The following is a 26313-nucleotide window of genomic DNA, read 5'->3' as shown; positions in this document are numbered from 1 at the left end:
TGAATCAATTTTCCTTTTTGAGCCTGATATGGACTCATAAAACCATGAATCAACTCTTTTAATACAGTATCTATTTTTCCCATAAATTCATAAGAAAATGAAATTTTAAAAGGCCAATTTTTTGGGGGGGTATCCTACCGTTTTCTTGAAATTTACAGTTCAAATGAATTGAAAGGTATTTTCTTACATTTATGCATCACCTGCTTCAGAATCAATGTTAACAATTATTGAATTTGAATTATGAAAATGTTTTCATCTCATCCTTGCTGATGTCAGCGTTTATGTAGCACTTAAGTGATCACAACACGTGTTACTTTGATTAATAAACTAAATTAGCAATTTGCTGTCTGCACAAAATTTAATTTGTAATTTAATGTTTGTGGAGTTTTATCATGTCCTTGATATTTAAGAAGAACTGATTAATTGAATCTCTCTCTCTCTCTCGACTCAGTTTGAGACCGTATGATGTAATGACCTTTTTGTTGTCATTTTAGATACATTTGAATTAATTTGGTAGTATTGTAATTGGGCCATTTCCTTTGAATATCTCTTCAATAGAAGATGATTCAATGTCCATCTCGATATATTTCAAAGTACAACGATCAATATGGTTTCATTCAATGCACTTGGATCTTTAAAAAAACAAACAAAACAAAAAAACTTTTTGGGGGGTATTTCTTTTGCACAAATGAGAAACCTAAAGTACTCTGCAAAAGCATGTTGCGTTTTTACAAACATAAATCCGCAGTGCTGATGCAGATTTCAAAACATCAATCGAGCAAGGTTGACCTACCTGTCGTCCGTGTGTGTGGGGCTGCTTCCCCCAATGATTGTGTAGTCATGATCAGAGTCCAGAGTCTGGGTGCTTGATCTGTTATGTTTATACTCGGAACCCTGCGTTATGTCAACCTGTGTCCTAGGTAAGGCTTTCTCCACTTAAAAAAGAAGTCAAGAAACCAGAATCAGATGAAGGTAGGATGCAAAATATTTTATTCTTAGTGCGATCCCTCTTTACCTTTGAGATGCTCCTGCTGCTGATCTTTGGCTCCTGGAGGGGTCTCTGGAAGTCTTTCTCTCCCAACAGAAGGGCTAGCAGGCAGAGGAGAGGCTGACTCGGAGAGGTAACCCGAAGCATAACCCCGACTCCCACGGCTCTCAACAGGAGATGACTGATAAGGAGAGCAGGGGCAAGATTGACGTGGAGGCGGGGGAGTGTGGTATCCACTGCTCGCACCGTCCCGCATGTCCATCAGAGGACTCTGGACGAACCTTTGCTGCTCTGCACCCTGTTTTAAAGCAGCGGACTGACAGATGCGATACGGTGGGACGGCTAATTTACACTGCCAAAAGTCCGCCTCTCTCGGAGCTTCCCATTGGTTTTGACTTTCCCACAATGCCTCTCGAATTCGTTGTAATCCAACTGCTTGGTCTGGATGCATGGGATGGAGCACTCTAGCTGAGTAATCCCGCCTGCTGGAACACTCTCGGCAAGGACACTGATTTGGTGGACCAAAGTACATCTCTCTGTATGGGCTTGAAAGTAGTGACTGGTGGGAAAGATGAGGGGTTGGGGCTTGGCTGGCATAATGGAAGACTTGGCATTCATCATTGTAGTGTCTGTTGGAAGCTGGAAGGGTGTGACCATGTGAATGTTCAGACGCCGAATAAGGGAAGCACGGTCTGTGGAGACAAGGTACAGATGGGGCCGGCTGTTCCCACGCTAACTCTGGCAAAGGATGGACACTATGGCGATGGCAGAGTTCCATATGAGTCAAATGAGGGGGAGGGGACACAGATTTGGACGGTAAGGCCGGCAGAGTTTGACTTTTGGGATGTGTTTGGAGACCGTTGCAGCAACCAGCACAGTGAGCATTCGACAGGCAGGGCTCTTGCTCCCATTGCCACCCCGCGCCGTCACATTTTACGCCTGCGCGACCGCAACACGAGTGCTCTCGCCTTAATCCTGCCGGATTTAACTGGTTTGCATCTTCTAAAATCTCGGTCTCTCGGTCCTTTTCTTTGCCTCGACCATTCTCGCTTGTTTCATTTTCTCCTTTTTCCGCCAGAGTTTCCGTAGTCTGGCTTTGTCGATGAGCGGCGAAGGGTGAGTGGTTCTCTATGTGATCAGAGGGGAGGCAGCTGGAAGTGCTGGTGAGAGTCTGCAGCTGGTTGGAAATCTGCGTCTTTACTGTTGGGCTGCTGGTAAGGCATCCGTCGGGTGAGGAGGTTGGGCCCGGTCCTCGTCGTTTTCTCACCTGCGCGTACAAACTTCCATCAAGAGGGCCCCTCGTGTGTGAAATATCTAGAAACAGGAAATTGTGATTTATGAGACACCTGAATAGACTTGAAGCTTACACACACACAAAAAAGAAAAAAAAAAGAATATATATATTTTTTTAATTTAATTTGTTGTGGTGCGGCACGCTAGCACCATTGATTGGCCCGCTGCCTACTAGTTGTAGTACTGACATTCAAAGCTTGGTGGTGCTGTGGAACAACAATATATCTCATGTGAAACGCATGAGAATCCAATGAAGGCCATGGGATACAACTCTCTTACTCTCTGGACTGTCTTGATGGTGCAGGTTCACGTTCTCGTAAGAATCCCATCTGACCACTGGATCTGAGGTGTTGTAGTTCACTTTGATGGAGGCATCTGTCTTCTGGTTTTCTTGAAAGCAGACATGAAATTACACTAAGTAAAAGACAAAATACATACAAGACACTCAAGATTTCAGAAACCGGAAATATTCACCGTTTATTTTTTCTGGCCTGCTAGAAAAGATAAACTCCACTGCAGCATCACGAGGGAATCTGTCATCTATAAAAAGATACGCTTGTAAACACATTGTCTAAAATATCACTGGACGACAGAAATGGTAAAAGCACTCACAGCAATATGTGAAACAGAACACATCAAAGGTATTGTTTAAAAAGTTATATAATTTATGTTGTATCACATCTGAATGTAATGGGACTGCTGTTTACTAAAACATAAACAAGCGCCAGAGTAGCCTGACTTAGGTAAGACTATTATTAATAAGTTATGGCGATGTCCAAAAAGTACAAAGACGTCATAGTATATTTGCAATTAGATGTTAGCATTGTTGAGAAGCCAGGTCATATTGAACCAATATAGCCCCAGTGGCTTCCATTATTTTACCTGTACAGGCTATGTCGAGGTCCTTCTTGCCAAACCACAGCTGGGCGCCATGAATGGTGCACGTGTGGAACTGGATTCTGAACACAACTTCTCTCTCTGCTGCCTGGCTCCGTCGATGATAGCATTTGACCTAAAAAAACAAGGGAAGAACATCATGGAAAGAGCTATTTCATGGTTCAAGCTTTATAGGGTTATTAAGCAATTTGATTCTGTGATATTGTGCCGGTTTCTCACCATAATGTCCCCTTTTAACAGTAAGGCTGGTTCCATCATCACGCACAGCTTCCTAGACCTAGACGTCTGAGGGTTGCTGGGAACACAAGTGAGATACATAAGACATTAGCCCCGTCAAAACACGTCTGTGTCGAGTAAATCAAAGGTAAACAATGTGAGCTCAAAAATAAGCAGTGGGGCAGCCACCATCTAAACATAGACTGTGGCCAGTAAAAGGAACTTCTGTGTGAAAGAGAAGTTGAGGTAAATGGAGAACAACTAGATTAGTGACTACTCACTAGACACAGGAGGTGTAGATCAGCTGTAATGACTGGTAGATCTTCAGAAATGGAAAGTAACCTGTAAAAAGAAGAACATTTACTGACAGTTGCTTTGTTTTTGTGTCAACTCTTTACAAAGCTGAACAAGGTATTATTGTACAAATGTTTTCTTTAACATAAAACTAACCTCCTCCTATCTGAAAATTTGGCAGTGATGGAATAATGATCTGATGGAGGAACAAAGGACTGCTATTCATTTTAATGGCACCAGACAGCAGACCACCGAAATAGTAGATGTACCTGAAAATGATATATACAGAAGAGACATTTTCGATATAGTTGCATTTATGTATACTTTCCAATTCTATCCAAAGAGATTTTTGTGTGCACAACAGTCTTATTCAAAACTAATTGACCAACTCTACCACTAGATAGAGCAACTACACTCCAATTGTGCTTCTATTAATTTCTTCTTCTAATTGAAATGCATGAGGAAATCCTGAAGACACCACATTGTGGTCGTAGAATGCCATTTTGTAGTTCAGCGCCCTTTTTTTTTAAATGAAGCTTGTACTGTCAAGTGTACCTCATATGGCTTGTGAGTGCAAAAATCAAGAAAATGATCTTGCAACACCACACATGTGCATGTGTGAGACCTGTTCTGAGATGGCTGAAGGGAAGAAGAAACTTTGTCCTCGCAGAACTTCCTCATGGCTAGTGTGGTGAGGGCCTGGTCTGCTCTGTGGATAGATACACAGCCACAATTCATTGAAAAAATATGTATAACAGCTGTGTGAATGCAACAGTGATTATTTGTCAAAAAAAAGATACTGCTAAAATTCCCCAAATCTCCATTTGTTAATAGAAAAATGAATTACCCTGCTGATATCTTGCTGTAGTGCATGTAGGCCGCCACGATGACTCCCGTCTTCCCTTTGTTTCCCTTTCAGAACAAATGACCATATGCATATGACAATCACTTATGTCTTAAGTGATTCACTATGTGTTCCGGTTGCACAGACCTTACAGTGGAGAACCACGACATTGTTAGGATCAGCGTTCAGCCACGTCTCCATGGCCTTACACACAGTGCAGATCCTGTCCAAAGGTGGCGCATGAAGATCAGGCCAGCCGAAGTCCTGCACCTGCAGCACAAGATGAGCTGGGCATGAAATATTATGCTGCTTTTAAACGGCGTATGCTTTCAAATCATACTTTTGGGATGAGTCTTGTAATGTCATGTCTCTTCTCTGATAAATTTAAAAGCTGGGGGGAAACAAACACGAGAAAATTCAGTATTTTAATTGTTAGTAGTAGTAAATGAATGTATCAGTTCAATGTATTTTTTTTGTTACCAACCATAAACTTGTCTTGGTGCTTGGATTTAAGCATGGTGGCCATTTCCTGTAGCTCCCCATGATATCGCTGTTCCTCCAGCTCTGGCATGAAGAAGACCGAGATGATCCTCTCCGTGATATAGGTGAGGTCAATGTCGTAGTGGCGCTCCATCACCTGCTCCATTACTTGCTCCTCACTTTTACTTCTACACATTGAAATCATTTAAAAAATAAAATGATGTGTCTATGTTTTGAAAAATAGGATGTTTTTTTTAAATATATCAGTAGTGGCTATGGTACCTTGGCATGGAGCCTCTTTTCTTCAGGGACGCAGATTTAATGGAATTGTGCTGAAAACCAAACAGAAATGTGGATTGGTGAGTGGACAATAACATCGAAATGCAAACGCCATGTCCAAACAAACATGTACCTGGTCTGGTGTTGAGTCACAGGTGGTAGACACCTGGAAGAATAAAACCACAAGCTTACCATATAATTCCTGTACACTGTGCATGCAATCACATCATCTCAACCAGAAGACAACAAACCACAAATGAGCCTTGACTGGCAACACCTTGTCAACTTTTCACCTTTGAACCCTTGAACCGGTATAACTGCCAGGCAAATGGCAACCAAGCAGCCCTCTCAGACGGCGGGCCGACTCGTCGATGACAGATGTCAGCAACAAGTCGCATGCCTACACAAGTGAATGCTTCCTCCCTCAAGTAACAATGCGGAAGTTCTTGTCCACCACAGGATATTGGTTGCATCTACACTACCACACACTTACATATATTTTACAAAAGTAAAATAGTAAAGAGACTGATAAACCATATTGACGTTACTTACAAGTTCCTTAAAATTTAGGACAGTTTTAGGAATTGTTACAGAGCCATTTAACTGCATGTGATACGAGTGTCGAGTAACAATGTCACCGATATTAGTAAAAGGACAGGTAAAGAAATAAATATGCACTGGTGCCATGAGATATAATGTTATTCACTCTGTGACCACACTCATAACTCAAAACTGTCTACATGTGCTGCAAATATATGCTACTTAAAGTGTAATAATACCGCCACATAGAGGTCATTCATTTGCTGGTCCATGTCATTTCCCATTATGTTACCATTGAGCTATTGGACTTAAAAGCAAAGTTGTGTGGTCGTTTAAATACACGATGTGTAATTTTTTGATTTATATTTAGTTTGACAATAAACTTTAACAGGATGTGGCATTAAAGTGCTTGCAGACTCTTTTTTTTTTTTGAAGATTTATTCTTTCTGCCAAATGGCTTCTTTGTTGTGGAGTGAGTGGAGTTGAGTTCACTGTCACCGTACAGCGCTCATATCGCAAATTGCTGTTCCCAAGTCCAAAAAACAAAAACAAAAAACAAAATGGCCCAACGATGGCCTGTATCACAACAACTCAGGTGCGCTATGTGAAATTAGATTTTGCAAAATGGAGGCCTTAAAGACAACAATAATTCTATATTTTCTTGGTATTAAAAAAAGAAAAAACAGACGGCAATTTCATATAGCATATTGTATATAATAGTATTACTGTACTGAAGAATTCATAAAATATAGAATACCAGATTTCTTAATGGCCCTATTTAGTGAATGAGAAGTTGATCGTAGTGACGCTAAAAAGGTCTTAACCTTTGCGTCATTAAACCCACAGACAACTTGATGTGACGTGAATTTAGAGACTTTTTATTCTAAAATGGAATTATATTTTTTCACTATAGTGTTTTAAAGATAAATTGTGTTATTTTAGTTATATATATTTTATTTGTATCTTTGCATACTATATCGAGAAAAACTCTGCAATTTATTAATAGTAGCAGCATCTATGTTCTTGACTCCCTCCCTTTTCACTCTGCCCACCTTCAACATTTTTTTTTTATTTTTATTTTTTTTGCAACAAGCCTTGCGGTCTGTGTCAAATGTCGTGTATAGAACATGCTGCGGGCCACGAAAAATTGGCCCCTGGGCTGCAGTGTGGATGCTATAGGTTCACCATGCAGCACCGATCCTCGAGGGCACCTATCCAGCATGTGTTGGATGTTTCCCTATTCCAACACACCAGATTCATATTATCAGCTCAGAGGCAAGGTCTGCAAAAGCGTAATAACAATCCTGATCATTTGAATCAAGTGCGTTGGACGAGGGAAACATAAAAAACATGCTGGATAGGTGCCCTCGAGGACCAGAATTTTTGACACTTCACCACAACTCCTGATTAAGTTTTCTTATAATCGCACAGACACAGATGAGAAACATGGCATAAAACCCGCAGTTGGAAACGAGGACATGTAAACGTTGCCGTTGGGGCAAAACACCTCTCTTTGATAGGTTTAATAACGGTCGTTAAGAGAATGAAGGGTGCTTGGCTTCCGGAAGTAACAGTAGGAGACGGACACAACGTACACGTGTATGACCATGCATCAAAAACAAATGCGCACAGACACACGAGGGTCTTGACAGGTCGTATAAAAACACCTCGAGTCAACAGGAAGCAATTTGCAACAGGATGTCAGCGCTGGTCAACAGTGGTTGCGCCGTGCACGTGTTTTTGGAAGCGCTGCCAGCTGCAGGCTCTTGGTGAATGCGTGTGGTGTGTGTGCAGGAGCCACTGGGGGGGCCGAGCCATCTGGTTCAGCTTGTCTTGTTCATCAGTGTGCTTTACGCTGGCGCCAATGACAGCGCGACATCACAGCCTCGGGGACTGACTAGGTGCCCACCGGCAGACTGTTTGCTTTATCCATCAACACGCAAACTACTGTTTCTCTCGGGATACCTGCCTCCATTTTATACAGCGTGTGAACAAAAGGAGAAAGTCAAAGCTCTGCATTACCAAAGTAACTCCAGGCAAAAGGTCAACCATCTCCTCAAGCTGCTGATGGAAAAGTGTGTTTGAGACACAGGCGCCGGCGTGCCATCCAGGACGAGTGAAAGCTGACATCAGACCGAGGGAAAAGTGACTAAGCATTCACAGTTGGAAGTGGAATGGCAAAAATAACCAGAGCTTATTCCATTTTACACCATCTCTCAATAAATCCACTAAGGTCAACAATAAGAATGGCAGCCTCATCATTTAGAGGAGGCTGAAACTATTAAGCAGTTCCAATTCTGCCTTTGCACCACATATTGTCCCTCTTTTCCTCACTCTCTTCCCGCTCTACCTCCACATGAAGTCTGGCCTCAGGACTGGATGACCACATTCATCTGGGCTTTCCCTTAGTAAACAACACGGGACAACAGAGGACACTGTGAAGAGCATCACATGAAGCAGAAGCGAGTACACACTGTGACTAGCTTTTACAAAACACGAGCAATGCAAGTGGGGTAAGACATGGGGGAGACATCAGGAAGCGCAAAGAGAGAAAAGCAGGCAGACAGTGGGCAAGTGATGTGGATGTGATAGACATGTCAACAGCTGAAAATGCTTTCTGACCAGAGCACAAAGATGTCAGACAGCTATTTTGATCAAGCTCCTTAAAATAGATCACAAGACCCTCTGAAACACTTAAAAGTACAAGTTCCTTTCAGGTATTTCTTTGATAATTAAAGTAAATAATTTTGTGTTTCTTCACGATTGAAAAAAAACATAAAAAATAGTGACTATTTTTCATCAAGTCAAATTCGATAACTGCATCACACTGTTACGCTTATTTAATGGATGATCCAGTTCAAATGTAAATATATATATTAGTGATGTTAACTTAAATACTACTTTTTTTCCAGACAGATAACAGGACAAGTACTCAACTCTTGAGTCGTCACTGATATCGATACCAAGCACCTTTGATAAATAAAATTTACCCCTAAGAAAAACCTTTTCCTTAAAATTGCATGGAATTAATTGCAATTTTCTGATCTTCTCATTTCTCGTTCCTGATTTTAAAACAGCCACAAGAGAATGCTTGATACTGGTATCGGCCGCTGTAGCAAGTATTGATACCTTGAAATAAGGCTGAGTATTGGCCTGATACCGATACCTGGTAACAGTACTCCCTATTTCTAAGTAACATGTTGCCTGAAGACCTGTAACATAACCCACGAAGAAGAAAACATTTTGCTCAACCTCCCAACTCTCTGCCACGACTATAAATATGTTAAGTACATTTGTCGATATAATTGTTAGAAATACTGTACACCTCTGTATAACATTGTATTATTAACCCAGCAAACATAAAGAAAAAATAGTTTTAACTGGCATGGCAAGTAGTTTTTTTTTTTGTTTTTTTTTTGTCTGTAAGACAAAATTTGAGGTGCAGCAACCGGTCTGACATAAAGACAAATAAATGAATAAAATGAGGGCGCCATTGCCACCTACTGTAGTGGGTGTGCAATTACACTTTATTCTAGTTGGGACTGCCATAGTAAGCGCCATAATTGAGTTTTGATTGACAATGTCAGAGAGGTATTGATGTATCATCATGTTTATGTGCTTGTAGTTTGCAGTGATGTAACACTATTGCTGCATCATAATGAGAGTTGTCTAATATTTTTGTTACCTTATTTAGTTACAAGGGAGTCACAAATATTAAGAAAACATCATTGCAAACTACAGTCACAATAAATAAACACATTGTTTTGTTTCTACCTCTGATGCAACTCTTTTATTGGATATCATTAAATCCATCTGGAATTGCCAGAAATGGTGACACAATTTCCATATTAAACAAACCAAACAGCACGGTTATTGCTTGGTGATGGATATGAGGAAATTAAAAAGATGCAAACAGGAGGTGCATGCAACCACACGTGTCCGATGTCACTTTAGATAAGCCGGAGAGAGCGTGTTGAATTAAACTAAGCCACGTATTATAGTAGTTTGCCCGGTCACAACTATAAATAGCTGCTGTGGGCGGCGATATGTCAACATGTTAATCTGGTAACACAGATGTTGGTAAGCAAAATCCATTGCCGGACCTAGTGAATGCCTCATCTCTGTACCGTACGCTTCTCATTGATCTGCTTTGTCACCTGTGGAGGGATACTAAGCGAAGTTTAAATATAAAAGAAACACACATGTCCATTGTCCAAACTATTACCGAATACACCACCGTTGTTTACAAGATCTGAACATCCTCATGCCACCATCACCATATGTCCATTCATACATTTGCTGAACAGCTGCTGTGTAAGAGCAGACTTTGTAACCATCTGTACGTCACTATGCAACATTAGCATCCATCACGTTGTTATTGTTAGAACAGGTCATTAACATGGGGGGATATGAGTTTTGTCTTTTTTCGTTTTTTTTTTTTTAGAGCTCAGTATTGTTCATTTGGCAGTCTTACCGATTCAACATATCATCATCATTGCTCTCTTTTTTTTTCTTTTTTTTGTACATATGTGCGCATTTGTGTGTGTGTGTGTGTGTGTGTGCGTGCGTGTAGAGTTGTGCTCATTAATTCACCTCAAACCTAATAAAAATCCCATCCCCTTCACCTTAACCGAATACTTCAGTCTCGCCAGTCATGACGTTCAGAAGGTCAGGAGACCAGAGGAAAGATCAAAGGAAAGAAAGACGAAGCAAAGTGAAATCAAGCACCAACCAGACACCACCTGCCACACAAATGGTTACAAAAACCAGAATCTTTAAAGGGATACTTCACTTATTTAGCCCATTATAGCAAGAAAAAGTTAATATTTTGTCTATAATTTCATACTTTCATTATTTTTCACGTACAATTAGTACCTTTAAAAACACATTTTGCAACTTGTTGATTGAAAATTGCATCACAAGGGCTCAGGTAACCAATCACAGCTCACCTGTTTTCTAGTTTGGTCATGTGACATTCACAAGCTGAGCTGTGATTGGTTACCTGAGCCCTTGTGATGTCATTTTTAGTCAACAGCAAGTTGCAAAATGTGTTTTTAAAGGTACTAATTGTACATGAAAAATAATGAAAATATCAAATGTATTATAGGCAATATATTGTTTGACTGCCAAAAATGGCTAAATAAGTAAAGTATCCCTTTAACCAACCCCAGAAACCTCAAAATTCCAACAGATTAGGGGGATCTCAAGAGACCAGAGGAAAAACTAAAGAAGGGAAGGAAGGAAGGAAGGATAGATGAATCAGTGAGAGCCACAGACAGCAGCATCCATTGATTCAGCGAGCAGTGGGAGGGAGAAGCAAATCCTGTTTGAATTTCAGCAGATTTGGTGTGATGGATCTGGCATGCATAAGAACCTGCACCAATGAGGTGTTTTGTTTTTGTTTGCTGCCTTTGGGTCAGACATGATGCATCCCGATTAAATTGGTAAAGTGTGTGTTTTTAATCATTCAAATCACATCCATCCATTTTATCTACCACTCATCCTGTTTAGTAACTCCGCGTTGACTTCTGTCAAAAAGCAAACTACACCTTGAAGTGGGCACCAGTCAATTTCAATGCACATAGAGATAAACAACCATTTCTCTGAGTGGGAACCAAAGCCATGCGAGTGAAGTGCTACATCATAAAATCACTTATCCCTCTAATATTAAAAATTCAAACATGCATATTTTTTTGTAGGTCACTCCATGTGTCTATTTTTAAAATTCAGGGGGGAAAAAAAAAATCCTCTTTTGGAGCAAAGTTAAAGCACTCTCACTATTGTTGGAATACTATGCAATCATAGAATTACATGCTGCATTAACAAAGCACACACAGTAAAGAGGCTTGAAAGTTTAACACTACAAGAGACAACCTACAGTTGATTCAGAAGTTAGAAACTAAAACAAGGTGTTCGACAGCTAGTGCAGAATGTTTTTTTGTTTTGTTTTTCTTTTACCTCTCAACGAGCAGCTTCGGTCCTTGCCTCCCTCTCAGAGCAGTGCAGTCCATACAGTGGCATACTCATTCTGCCTCCCTCCTCCTCCGCTCCCTCTGTCGTACACATTGCTCACTCTCTCCCGCTCTGTCTCATATGACAACACACGCATGCACGCTCGTCCACCGCGCCAGCAGCACTCGCCAAATAGCTTTCTTTTTCCCCTCCCGCCCTGTTTGTGGCGCAGGCCACACACACACCCACACGGTAAAACATGCCTACCCTGTCCTGCACTTGCACTCACACATATAATGGGCAGAGTGAGTGCGCCCCAAAAAATGTCTGCAACACACAGCGGACAATATGCACAAGGATAGTCTGAGACAACATTGCGAAAACATACACAAATAGAACACTTTGACTGACATTATCCACTTAAAAGTGTACAACCAGATTCGCAGACCCTTGCCAGCTGCCTCTTACCTATTTGTGTCCCCTCCACCAATCACTCCATGGCAAGCATCTATGGCACTCGTGTTATTTTCTATATTTACACTCTTCTTCCATCCACATTGATCATGGTCCGACTCCTACGTGATGATGACCACTCTGGCCTCGTGAACGTCCAGCAGCCACTTTTATTTGTCCATCTCCGTGGTAACAGAGTATGACAAAAACAATAATCCTCTTTTAGGGGGCAGGCTGCTAAGGCACAACAGCTGGTAGTGTCCAGTGGCGCACTATTAGGTCATTTTGTGTGCGTTTGGAAATCCTGTAGGGAATCGAGGTGACCAGAGTTCAGCACGAGTGTAATTTAGTAAACGGTGCCAGTTCTGTGGCAGTTTGGGACCTCCACAGTCTTCAGCTATAATACAGAGGTACGCATTTCTCCATTCAGTGGTTTTTATTACCTCTTCAATAACGAGTCCCGTAAAATTCAGTCTATTGAGACCATAAGCCTCATGATTTTTTTTTTCCATACATAAGCCGGTTTAACAATCGCACACATACACTAATCACTGACAAATCCTTGTAATTTGTGAAATGATATGAAACTAACTATATATGGGCATAGGAGGGTTCCGTCCAACATTTACATTTGGTGTTGTGCTAAAATAACAGTTTTCAAAATAGTGGACTTGGGCTAATGATATTAGTAATGGCAGGCAGTGATGCTGTGTTGAAAGTATTTTTTTGGGGTGTCAAAATTAGTGTGTTGATTATGACGCTCGATTATGACCGCCCCTTACTTGGAAAGGTTGTACTGGGGCAATTCCAGCAGCAGCGCAGCAGACGTGTCCAGTTTAGCAGTATTAAAGTTAATAATAATGCATATATTTGCGGAGACTGGGGTCAAGTTGTATTTTTACAATTTAAAAAAAAAAAGTTTCACAAGTTACTTCGTGTTAAAGATTAGATCATTCCATCCATCCATCCATTTTGTTGACCGCTTATTCCTTCAAGGGTTGCAGGGGGTGCTGGAGCCTATCTCAGCTGGCTTTGGGCAGCAGGGGGTACACCCTGGACTGGTTGCCAGCCGATCGCAGAGATTAGATAATTCGTAATGTGGAAAGAAAATCCACTGAGCTGTCACCGACGTCTTACAAATGCAATTATGCCATCTAGTGGCAGATAATTACCTCAACACAAATCAATATCACACTAATTTTTTACAGTACAGTAAATCTTTTTAATTTTAACTCAATTTTATGAATAATTATGAAATGACTATATCAATGACTAAAGGATTCAGCCATATTTCTATTAGTTTAGCATTTTTTATCCCCACTTTTATGTTAACAAGAGTTTGAAAACTTTGAAAAAATATTTTATTGTACATTTAGAACAGACATAAAATTTGTGATTTTAAGTTAACTATTGAAGTCATGCGATTAATTATGATTACAATTTTCAATCACCTGACACCCCTCTTATTTTTTTTTTTAAAGGAAAATAAGCAGCTTCAAGCAAGAACACTTTGCCTCTTATTTTGAGAACGGTTATCTATCTAAACAAGTGTAACAGCACTAAATAAAGTGAAATGTGAAAAAAAATTGACACGGCGCTTATCAAAAAATTCATGAACAGTAATCATGATTTTATTGAGTTAAAGATAAGCTAAGAACAGATAAGTATGTTAAGAAATAAGGGTTGAAGCTGGTGAAAAATTTATGGCAATAAGAAAATAAAAAAAGAGAAATAGGTCCCCGTCAAATACAAGCCCCTGTGTAGTGACGTAGACGTAACCGCTGTAGGTTACCACAATGAATTACTCATAGCGACCTGGCTGGCTGTTTGCTGTTCAAGAGTGGGGGGTGGCCTTCTGAAAAGCAGACATCTAGGTCAGTGAACATGCCTCGTCTGTCCTACAGCCACCCAAGATCACCCTATACTGTGCAACATGAGGTCACTGCAAAGAGAAAGACAGTAGATGGCTTACCTTGGCTTCACACGCCTTGTGAACTGCCACCTTGCACTCTGCAGACAACAAAGTAGAACTAAGAGATGCGTTCATGGACCAGGTGAGCTCATCTAGCTGATATGTACGCGTTGAAGGTTTCAGCTCACCCTTGCAGAAAGAAGCCGAGCTTTCTATGGTCTGCTCGCACACGTCACACACGCGTCCCCTCTTGAAGCTCTTCTCAGTGAAGGCATGGCCAACTGCTTTGTATCGCTGCAAACAAATAGGCAGGTCTCATCACCTGTTTTCTTGTGCCTTTCCACATAACACAACTCACAATCTACACGAAATCACCTGCACCTGCACGATAGCCATGACTGAACTTCGTAAAAATACAGTTGGCGACTGACTGTCTGCCAGACATATAAGCCAACTTGTTAGCATAGAAAAAAATGTTACCCCTGGTGTTATCGGTGAACACTGTTTTAAGGCGCCACATATACTGTACTGCGTTACATTTTGTGTTGAGCCACAAACAACGTGGCACAATTGTCAAGGAAGAAGCGGTTTGCTCTTGGCCGCTGTAGCTATAATACAAAGAAAGGAAACAGGCGAGGAATGAAATGAGAGAGTGGATATTTCAGAGGCTTTTGGCACCATTCATCGATTGTTCTTGTGCATTTATGCAACAAAGAAGGTCTCCAATGGTTCACTTTTTCACCTACTGGTACATGCCATATAACCTTATAAATATATGTAAAAGTATAATTGTAAAACACATACATAATACATATACACAAACATATATTACATAGACATTGAACGAGAGAAATGAACACTCCTAGGTTAGCTGAGCACTAGCTAGCTAGGTAGCTAGTACAACAGACACAACATGGATGGACGGTGTGGATTAATAAAAACTTTAAAGGTGAAGTCAATCAAAAAAACAAAAATCTTAACAAAAATATGTTCTATGCAACCCCGCTAGTCTAAATACGGTATTCTGGTTAACATTGCGTTAGTGGAATGCGAGTTAAGCAGCACAATCCAGCATTTTTTATCAATATCAGAAGGTGACCATTTTGCCACTTGATGTCGAGTCAAAATTACATCACAGTTGCTCACGTCTCAGGTAACAACCAATCACAGCTCAGCTTCAGAAAACAAGAGATCTGTGATTGGTCGTTGCCTGAGCACTGCGCAACTGTGCTGTCATCTTCAGTCGACAGCAAGTGGCAAAATGGCCGCCCCCTGAGATGGAAAATAACGGCTGGATTTTGCTTTATAACGCACATTCCAAAAATGTAATATTAATCAGAATGATATGTTTAGACTAGTGAGGTCACATAAAACTCATTATTGTCAAGAAATGTTTAAGTTTGACTTCCTCTTTAACAAAAGTGAAAAAAACACCCAGTGTACAGCAGGGGATCCTGGAGATTAAGATATTTTAAACTAAAAAGGAAACAGAAAGTGATATAGACACAGTACAGTATAGATGTGTGTCTGTGAGTCATAATTAACCCATTTTTACAACTACTGTACCAAGTGAAATGAACTGGAAACTGTTGAATATGATGACCACATGCTCCAAGAAAATGCCTTTCAGTATGAATCATGTAAAACCATTGGGTGTTTTTTTTTTTGGTCCATGTTAGGCAAAAGATTGTGCATTGATGTGTGAGTCTTACAGAGGAGTGGCTGCAAAATACACTACCTGTATACACTTATGTTTATTTTCCTTCAACAACAGCATTTCCCTAGCTCTGAAAAAAAAAAATCTGCATGTCTTAAATATCTTTTTCCTTTTTCCAATGCCTGGGTTTTCCTTACAGGAGGAGTATTTAACTCCAAACTCTAATACACAAGCACCTTTTGATTATCCCACCACTGCCCAGTTTCACTCGCACCCGCTTGAATTGCGAGCTCATTCATTGCGATGCATTATAAAAGAGCACTTTCTCTAATGTGTTGTGAATGGACTATAAATCCTTTATGAATAGATATGCATAATGCATGAAATACCAACTTCTACCTTGAGCTTTATTTGGTTACATAATGTGGACTGCACATGGTGCCATGTTGTTCCCCCCACAAAATAGTGTGCATGTGTTTTTAATCCAATTGTGGTTGTTATTATACTGGACAAAAGTGGTGCGTTTATAGGGTGGCAATGATTAAATATCTCATTAGCTGGGGATGGTAAACATATATGTAACATTCCACAGGTCCGTTCTTTGGAGCTGCACATTTATGAAAACCTGTTCTTGGTTGCTCAATGAAAAGTGCTCAACTTTGCTTGCTATACATCAACAGCTGGTTCTTTTTACGTAAGTAGCGGACAATTTCCTGCCAGAAATCAACAACAAAATATCAAGCCGCTAAATTTGATTAGATTAGTGTCATAAAGAACTCCATTTGTTTTTAGGCAATATTCATCACTTGGTGAATACTGTCAAAAGCACCATGAATCATACATAATGATTATTACTCAATATCAGAAATTGTATGAATTTATCTCAACATAGCCTGGTGTACCAGTGGTTAGGATTAGGGATAGACCGATAATCGGCTGGGCCGATTATCGGCACCGATATTAAGCATTTCGACGAATATCGGCATCGGCCATTTTGAAGAATCATATGGCCGATAATAGATCCATTTAAAAACAAAAAAACAAACAAACAAAAAACTTCAAGGAACTAATTTAAATGTTTGTTTGTTTTTTGTTTTTTTTTCAATTTAAATTTTCAGAGGCGCTGCTGACCCTGGGAACTCTCTGCACCATCTGTTTTTGTTTGAAATTAAAACTAAGATAATTTAAAAAATAAATAAAATACTTCAAATTTATTGAAATACTTTGTTTAGTGTAAAAAAAAATTGTTTTTATTTAACTTTTGAAAACATGCCACTGCACCAGGGAGATCCTGGGACTTGTTAGATTTTAAAAACAAAGATGTCTATTGACTAAGATTAAAAAAAAAAAAAAAAAAAATCCAATATTTTACTAACCCTAAAAGTTGCTCAATAAGTATATACTTTAAAATAAAAAAAAAGAACTGGAGTTTGTATTTTTTCCAAATTTTGATGCAAATATTTTCCCTTTATAGTGAAAATTAATATCGGCTCCAAATATCGGTTATCGGCGTCATTGACGACTAATAATCGGCATCGGTATCGGCCCTGAAAAAAACACATCGGTCTATCTCTAGTTAGGATCCCTTTTTAGGTTGAGGGTTCAATTCTCTGGCCTTCCTGTGTGAAGTTTACATGCTACCTTGCTTTTTTTTTCTGGGGTAGAGTGGGTGGCCTACAAATAAAATGCATTTACTTGACAAAACATATACAAAGATCCACAACACAATGGTATTCTGAGTCATTGCCTCCGCTGCCAATTGCCAATAGTCAAGGACACCATCTACTGGTCAAATGATCTCAGTGCAGCTCAACCAGCAACAGTTGAATAGTCACAGCACTGCTTTTAAAAGTCTTTTTTTTTCCCAGTTAATGAGAGCTGTTAATATAGAGGACTAATTTGATTACACTGTCAGGGTGTCGGGAAAGCCCCACGTAAGCAGGCTGAGAACAAGCAAACTCCACACAGGAGGTCTTGAGCCAAGATTTAAACACATAACTTCTTGACTGTGAGGCAGACATGCTCACCACAAGTTGACTAGTCTGTGCTGATCTTAGAATTGCCAGTCAGGTCTAAATAAATTAAATGCGTCCACTTTACACTTACAGATTAAATGACTCAGGGTAACATTTAGAAGGATAACTGTGAATGCTGTAAATAGTAATGGTGTTGCTGTAAAGTCCAGCACTAAAATAGAGTTAATAATACAAGTTATTGCTCTTAGGTGAAAAAAGGCTTAAGGGTACAATTCTATAACTATTTCCCATTTTAATGACGTTGTTTTCAACCATTCATGATGTTGTGTAACAGTGAAGCGAAAGGTCAGGGACGTTGCGTCTCCTGGGGATCCCATGACTATCATCAGCAGCAGTATTCAATTGACATGGTAAAGGACCCCACCCCTTTGAGTTTTACAGCCAAAGTCTGTGTCATTCTCCAAGCATGTGAGACCACAGCACAGACACTTCCACTCTACTTCTCTTGTGTTTCACTCTTACATTCCATGCTATGTTATTGTGTAAATTATGCGACTATTGATTCAAATAGTAGATTAGCTATTGTTGAAGCTGTGGTGTTGTGACTAATTGAAATGAGCTATGGATGTCCTTTATAAATTTACATCAAGGAATTGGTATACAGTATTCAAATTTTTTAGTAAGTCCAGCAGCAGTTCATTTTTGTAGCACTCTAAAAGCCACTTAAAAAAATTAAAGAAAGAAAGGAAAGAGCAGACATTCTATGCTTTTCAGGAGGATTTTGGATACTTTTAAAAACGGTTTCAGTCATGATAAACATGGCATGGCTACTAAAATACTATACTGGTAGTAGGGATGTAACAATATCCAAACATCACGATACGATATTATCACGATATGAAGGTCACGATACGATAATTATCACGATATCGTGGGGAGGTTGGCGATACAAACGTCACAATGTTGTAAAAAAACCCATCTCATTCTAAAAAAACAAAAAAACAAACACAATATTCTACTTTTGTAAATTACAGCAATGAAAAATATTATTAAAATATTACATGAACATTATTATAAACATTATATATAAAAATATATCAATATTATATATATTAAGGCACTTACTTGCTAATGCAAGCACACATTGAGTTCCTACACATATTGACTCGGTTCACAAGCATATTAAGTGCACCTTCATCTGACCATTAATGTGGATTTTAAACATAGAAGGGCCAAAACATGCCTTGTGAAAATTCAACTGCACTAAAACAACTAGCCACGAGAGGGTGCTAGAACTACACAAATGGAAATCAACCCGTCTTTTTTTTTTTTTTTAACAGATGTGCCACTTTTAATATCGTCACATGATGACGACGATATATTGTGGCAGTTTTAATATCGCAATATCACGATATTGCCGTTATCGTTACATCCCTAACTTGTAGTCCGTCAATTTTCAAACCGACAACCATTCACGCTGTCACTGAGTGGGAAATCAATGTATGTTGCCTGCATTAAAGTCGGGCAAGTGAACCACTACATTGACCAATTTAAAATGTCTCATTCACATGCGACCATTACGAGTAGACAATATGAGCTCAATCCTATATTACAGTACAATATTTTCCATACAGTAAATAAGAAATAAAACATTTTAGTGATTGCAGTCTAAATATAAATGCTAATAATGCATCCGATTTTTATAGCGCTTTTCTAGACACTCAAAGACAGTGGATACATTAACATGCACACACATTCACACTCTGGTGGTGGTAAACTACTTTAGTACTTTAGTAGTATGGGTACTCGCCCATCCCTATTTTCATAAGTGGATTTAAGAATTGAGTGTAATTCTTAGTAAAAACGTTTGAAAATGTCATGTAAGACTTTTTAAGGTTACTGAGTAAACACTGTGCATGTGAAAGTGCTCAAAGAGTCTATTTATCTAATAATAATAACAGTCTCTTAGAGAGGGCCTTCACACTGGTGCTTGGACCCTAAAAATACACTGCTGCACCACGTACACACACTGTAAATGAATACTTGACACACCCACTCCATGCTAAATGCATTGGCCTGTATGGGTTTCTTTTCGTGACACCTTTACTAGTGATGACATACAGGATTCTCTCTCACACACATGAACACGCACACACATACAGTGCAGAAGGGACGGGAGCAGGTGGCAAGCCAGGAGTATGCTCCAGTTCAGGCAGGGTATTTATAACAGCGCGAGTAAGGTCAGTCACCTCTAAAGAGCAACAAAAATTCTGAAAATAGGTGCGGGAATATGTTTGCTTGTGTATGTGTATGCGTGAGAGAGCGTGAAACAGAGAGGGAAGAAATCTGGACGGTACAATTGTATGGAATTAAAGCCTGCCGAGTCCACCCATTCTGCAGAGACCATGTTATCATAATTTGGCACACTCAAACGCAGACTGAGATCCAGACTTCCATCATAGATGAGACACATGCGTCCTAACATGCAACAAAAGACAGTATGGCGCTGTATTGGTGATTTATGACTTACATAAAAAAAAGTAATTGTGATGTCCAAGCGCTACGGTGATATAGTGCTATGTTGTGTGAAAATACACACATTCGGGTGTGTGACCTTCACCGCAAAACCGACAGACACTTTTTTATTTTTATTTTTTATTTTTTTATTACAGGCTTCATAAAACTTCGCCAGAAGTGTCCATTCACAGCAGTGTGCGTGTCATTCCAAAGTAAAGCCACCAGACAGACAGACGGCAGGTCGAACCCGGGATTGTAACCTACACCACCGCTTCCTTTTGCCCTTGACCTCACGGGACATGATTAACAGCCATCACTGGACCGTTCTTTTCATGACTTCCGACGTTCACTATGTGGACAAAAGTTTTGGGCACCTGGCCATTCCAATCACAATGAGTCAACTAGTTTTTGTTGTTGTTGGTTTTTTTTTACATTTGTGATATTGATTCACAACCTGTCATAGATCATCTCAATGGTGTTTGATGGGATTCTTCCAAGCCAAACTCATCCAACATGCCTTTATGCAGTCAAGCAAAATTGCATTGGAAAGATTTTTTTTATTTTTATTTTTTAAAACAAGTGTCTCGAGGTTAGGCCTGATAAATGAATTGAGAAGTGTGTCTCAATACTTCTGTCCCCATAGTCGAATATTTCCCAAAATACACTGATGCATTGGTGCTAATTTGAAATGTGGTCCAGCTTTCAACACATGGAGTGCACTTCTTAGAACTTTTGAGTTTCATGGCTAGTAGGGGTGTTAAAAAAAAAATCGATTCGGCGATATATCGCGATACTACATCGCGCGATTCTCGAATCGATTCAATAAGGGCAGAATCGATTTTTTTTTTTTTTTTTTTTTTTTTTTTAGGATTCACACCTTGAGCATGGAAGAATGTTATATGAACGGAACATTAAGCCTTAATATTTTATTTTAATGCTGTTCAAACATGAAACAGATTACAACCTCAATAAGACTGAAATTTCAGATAAATAAATAATACATTTTCATATAAATCTTACACTCTACAAGCTTACTGATTAGTATTTTCTAAATTTGAATGAAAAAAAATCGCAACAATCGACTTATAAATTCGTATCGGGATTAATCGGTATCGAATCGAATCGTGACCTGTGAATCGTGATACGAATCGAATCGTCAGGTACTAGGCAATTCACACCCCTAATGGCTAGTCATCAAAATTTGCGGCTGTGCTACAGCCACACACTGCAATGAAAAATGTATTTTTTATTTTATTTTATTTAGCGTCGTTCACCTGACTCGTGTGCATACACGATAAAAATTTGGAAGTTGTAATGGAATACTGTAATATGTTTTCAAAGGAGCGGTGGAATTGGCCAAAATGACCTTAAAATGGCTGCTTATTATTTATTATTATTATTATTATTATTATTATTATTTTAAACTTCCTTACACAAAATGTTTTTAAAAATTGCTGTATAAAGTTTTAACATTGTCAATGTATGTTCTTTGAGTACATTTTGTTGCCTACTTTTGTTTTCTCTTCTTTGTTTTGAATGTTGTTAACTGTTGTGTTGGTTGATGCTTATGTGATGTATTTCCTTGTGTACAGAACATTGTGGATGAAATGTACTATTACAAATAAACTTGCCTTGCCTTCCAAAAAAAATGTCTAAAAATAAATAAATACAAATGTTTTATAACACGTGCTTGTGAGACTTGTACTTGTTCTCATTAGTGTCCTGGGTGAGCTGGAGCATCTCGCTATAGTATTGCAATTTGTAAAAATAATTAATTAAAAAAAATAATAATAATTTAATGCACAGTAGGGCTGCACGATATTGGAAAAACATGCGATATGCGATATAGTTGTTGAATATCACGATATCGATATTATTGCGATATTTAACATGTACCTAAAGAAATAACATTTTTATTATCAAATGAAAGAATAACATTTATTTAATGTGGTAAAACAAGGAAGTTCAATGTGTTCTTAGTTCTTAATGAATTATAATTACCCAAGATGTTCAACTATTGGATCGTGATGCATGTCTGATTGGTAATTTCAGGTAATAAGCACAAAATTCCATTTGAAAATTATTGCATGTCTTTGCGATATGCATATTGCATGGGCCAATATCACAATATCGATATTTTTTCTATATATTGCCCAGCCCTAATGCACAGTATAGTACAGACAAAAGGACTATGAAGAGGTCTTTTTTTTTCTTTTTTCTTTTTTTCGCACAGGATACAAAATATACGCCTGTAAAGTCATCCGTCTACTCTAAAGGTATGGGAAACCCAAGAATAAGACTGCCTGCTACTTGCACCTGTCTTTGAATCTGAGACTAAGCAAGTGCTTTTAAAGTTATAAAACGAGTTGTAAACATGGCATGCAGCACAGTTCTTCTCCCACTCACCTCAGCAAGCTGCAGGATCTCAGGGAGTACCTCAGGGTCTGTCTTTAGAGTTGCACCTCCTGGGTCAGCTTGGTGGTCCTTAATCCTTCTGGTGGCCAGGCTGTGAATGCACCCCATGTTTGCAGCCTTTGGCGGCCCTTATCATCGATTCTGTGCACCGCTCAAGTTGTGTCACCTGAAGAGAACTTCTCAAAGCTTCACGTCTGACGTCCGTGTCCACTTCCCCAACATGATCTGACCTCCCGCTGACTCCGACAGATGTCTTCTTCTCGCTTCTCCTCTTACAACTCCTCCTGCCACCGTCCACTCTTTCTCACACTCTTCCCAGTCCTCTCACAGTCCGACTTTCCTCACTCTCAAAGCATGCGACTGCACACTCAGCGCCTCCCGCCTCCCATTCCACTTGCCAGCGCCTTCCTCTGCCTCTGAAGACCCTCATACGTGACGCTCCTTGCCGCACTCCCGCACACGCCCTCCTGTCATCCGCCCTCTCGCGCCATCGGACTCCTCTTGCCGTCTCTGCATGGGGGAGAAGGGGGCAGCTGTTTATGGTACTTGCTCTTCCCCTGTTGGTTGGCTTGACTTCAAGCCCTCTCACTCTCTCGTAGATAGAGTGGCTTTCCGGCAGCTCGTCCCTTCCAGACTCTTTCTAGTGCGCACAACACCGCAGGATCGAGCCTTCTTTGGGCTCCTCTTATTTCAATCAGAGGAGTGCATCCAGCTGTAGAGCTGCATCAAACAATTGGGGGAGCCAAAGATTAAAAAATATTATTGATTGGAAAAGTACATGTGTATTCATGTTGAAATGAGGCAATACAAAAGAATAGTGTGTTTTGTTTTGTTTTTTTAAATAAATAGCACTTTGTTCCCTAGGCCATACTAGGGGTCACAAAGTCACAATTCCTGAACAGGTATATGACAAAAATGCCATTTTAAATATGGACAAAATATGTCCATGTCTGTTTTTTTCTTAATATATTTCATGACCAATGCCTGTATAAAAGATCCAGCCACAAATAACAAATGGGTTGAACACTTTTTTTTTTTTTTTTTAAGTAATTATGATTCAAGGAAAGCACAAAACTGCTGAACAAGAAACCGACATTAAGTGCAAGAACTCACTTTGTGCAATTTTAGTGTTTTTTTTCCTTCACAAAAATCAACTGAGTCAAAATTTTAATATTATTCAAGTACGATGTTAGTCCTGCATGTCATCCCAAATCCACAAAAAATACTACTGTTCTGCCTATTTTAAATGTCTCCATCCTCGAACACACCTGATTCATATGATTAGTTCATCGGCAAGCTCTTTAGAAGCCTGATAGATCCTGATCATTTGAACCAGGCGTGTTGAAGGAGGGAAACATCTAAACCAGGCAGGACAGTGGCTCTCAGTACGGGAGAAGTATAAGACCCAGAGCAAGCACAACTAAGACATTACTGACATTAATATTAACTTAATAGGGACCGGGCCGGCCTGCGAGTGGCGAAAATCCACATATAATTGACATCCATTGAAATTCACTGGAATTTCTTTTCTTGTTTTTGTAAACCTTAAAAAAATTATGTAAATAAATGAATAAATGAATAAATAAATAAAATGCTGATAAACCTAGAATATATTTTACACACACAAAAAAAACGGGGTTTAGTCCCCAGAACACTCCCCCACCTGCAAAAAAAAAAATAATAAAAAAATATATACAAAAACTAATAAAGTGAATGTGTGGGTGCCAAGACCCAAGTACAGTATGTGAGGATCCACTGTAGCAGAGGTAATCCACCCACTAAAAAAAAAAAAAAAGTAAAAAAATAAATAAAATAAAATAAAATAATAATAATCAAAGGGCCACTGAGTGTGGTCAACAGTTAGTTGCCCATCCCTGCTTATACTTTTGCCTGTAGATGTAAATTAATAAATGCATTGAAGTAAATTACACATTTAGAGTTTGACAACTTCATTCATATTGTAAAAAAAATGTCTACTTTCAACAAAAAAACTCATTGCATTATAACCTCTCGAACTCCCTCTGAATCAAATCTTTCCACTTTAGAATGTAATGTCAAGTCTTGCATATAAGTGTCTTCTGTTGTGCCAATTAGGATATGTCAGTCTGTCGGAAAGTACTCCAAGACCTCAACATCTTTGACAGGAAGGGGCAGAAATAGACTGATATCCATTCTTGATTCCTCTCCACTCAGATGAAAACAATGATTGTCTGTGTGCTTCAAAATCTCAACACAACTCCCTCTCTATGTGACACACACAGAACTGTAATTCCTCAGACAAAACTCTTCTTTTAGCAGACTGTTGGGAGAGGAAAATTTCAAACAAGAAGTTCTTTCTATAAGCAAGTTTTAAGCCGCTCGGGGCGCTCTTTGGCTATAAGGCGGGACCTATCAAAATAAATGAGCTCCATTTAACATGTTAAGATTTAGTTCCATTCAGTCAGTCAGTCAGTCACAGGTTTGTTATGATAGGTGACATCTCCGACCACTAAGGTGTGGCTGTATATTAACTATAAATATCGCGATAATGGCGTAGGTGTATCAATAATCTATCAGGAAACAAACTATCATGATTTATCGCAAAATCGATATATCGTTACACTTCTAATGCAAATACATTTACAGCAAAATAACATAATTCCTCTTCATAACACAGCGGAAAATGAAGATGATATAAACAGAAATGGTTTCCTCTACTTAGTATTAATGTCAAGGTCTGATTTATTTGTGCTGTCCGTTTTCACATTAATGTCCTAAAGTATGGTCAGCTTACTTGTTTTGGTTCTGTATGAGGAGAGTGGTTGATCGATTCATGTGGGATACAGGGCCACAGCCCCCCACCCGCAAAAACACAATCCTCAACTATTCGCCTTATCACCTTTAACAAGAAGCCTTGACGAAGTACTTTTTCAAAATAGTATTATATAAACAATGCACAATTCCTCGATTGGTTTTGCAGTGTTTGTTTTGTTTGTTTGTTTTTTAAACTCAACATAACCATTGTATTTTTCTATACTGCGGCCCTTGGAGGAAAAAGCTTGGACCCCCGCCCCCCCCAGGTTTGGATGTTATATGCTGTGATGGAGAAGACCTTCCTCTGTATGTGTGTTTGTCTATGTGAGAGCACAACAACAGCTGTTGACTCACTTGGTGACACAGGTGGGGGCTGGAGCCGAATGGTCTCCTTCATGATTTCCAAACTTTTCCAGCTCTTGACCCAAATTGGGAATTTTGGTTCCTTGCCACACTAAAATGGTTTTTAAAAATTTAAGTGTTGCATAATAAAATGAGCTAATGATGCCCCGGAACGTAGAATACATTGATTGGCAATAAGTTTAGCAACTTCAAAATAGGCTCATCTTTAACTATCTATACACTCATTCCTCCCTAACTTAGCAATGGGCCAATTAAAAGCCTTTATGCTTATGATTGTGATCACATAGCCTGCAGTAAATTTGATATCTTTCCATTTATGCAGCATATAACCAGCTCTCTCTTTCCTCAGGTGAGTGAAAAAATCTTGAGGCTTAGTAGCCAGAACTTGGGTTGGAAGTATCCAATGTGGGCAAATTACTGCTTTTGCAAATAAATGAGCATCAT

At 39.3% G+C, this 26313-nt stretch overlaps 1 protein-coding gene across 3 annotated transcripts in view; it reads right to left on the bottom strand.

Moving 5' to 3' along the window:
- Positions 1 to 23365, bottom strand: part of LOC144023955 (tensin-2-like) — a 28178-nt gene extending 4813 nt beyond the window's left edge. The window contains exons 1-18 of one of the 3 annotated variants that reach the window (XM_077529941.1): positions 22705 to 23365; positions 14337 to 14442; positions 14209 to 14246; positions 5425 to 5457; positions 5295 to 5344; positions 5017 to 5200; positions 4873 to 4923; positions 4680 to 4802; positions 4536 to 4600; positions 4314 to 4397; positions 3845 to 3957; positions 3676 to 3736; positions 3398 to 3473; positions 3164 to 3293; positions 2756 to 2821; positions 2561 to 2671; positions 1016 to 2302; positions 794 to 935 (exon numbers count right to left, since the gene is read on the bottom strand). In XM_077529941.1, the coding sequence (XP_077386067.1) occupies positions 794 to 935; positions 1016 to 2302; positions 2561 to 2671; positions 2756 to 2821; positions 3164 to 3293; positions 3398 to 3473; positions 3676 to 3736; positions 3845 to 3957; positions 4314 to 4397; positions 4536 to 4600; positions 4680 to 4802; positions 4873 to 4923; positions 5017 to 5200; positions 5295 to 5344; positions 5425 to 5457; positions 14209 to 14246; positions 14337 to 14442; positions 22705 to 22821 (2837 nt within the window). In that variant the 5' untranslated portion in view covers positions 22822 to 23365. Of the gene's footprint in view, positions 1 to 793; positions 936 to 1015; positions 2303 to 2560; positions 2672 to 2755; positions 2822 to 3163; positions 3294 to 3397; positions 3474 to 3675; positions 3737 to 3844; positions 3958 to 4313; positions 4398 to 4535; positions 4601 to 4679; positions 4803 to 4872; positions 4924 to 5016; positions 5201 to 5294; positions 5345 to 5424; positions 5458 to 11789; positions 11911 to 12251; positions 12392 to 14208; positions 14247 to 14336; positions 14443 to 22704 lie in introns of those variants that run through there. The other 2 variants (XM_077529944.1, XM_077529942.1) reach the window with 2 other exon arrangements.
- Positions 23366 to 26313: the final 2948 nt, after the last annotated feature.

Source organism: Festucalex cinctus, chromosome 8, assembly GCF_051991245.1.
Source record: "Festucalex cinctus isolate MCC-2025b chromosome 8, RoL_Fcin_1.0, whole genome shotgun sequence".
NCBI classification, from domain to species: Eukaryota; Metazoa; Chordata; class Actinopteri; order Syngnathiformes; family Syngnathidae; genus Festucalex; species Festucalex cinctus.
The sequence above is the reverse complement of the archived record's forward strand: the minus strand, read 5'-3'. Positions and strand labels throughout refer to the sequence as shown.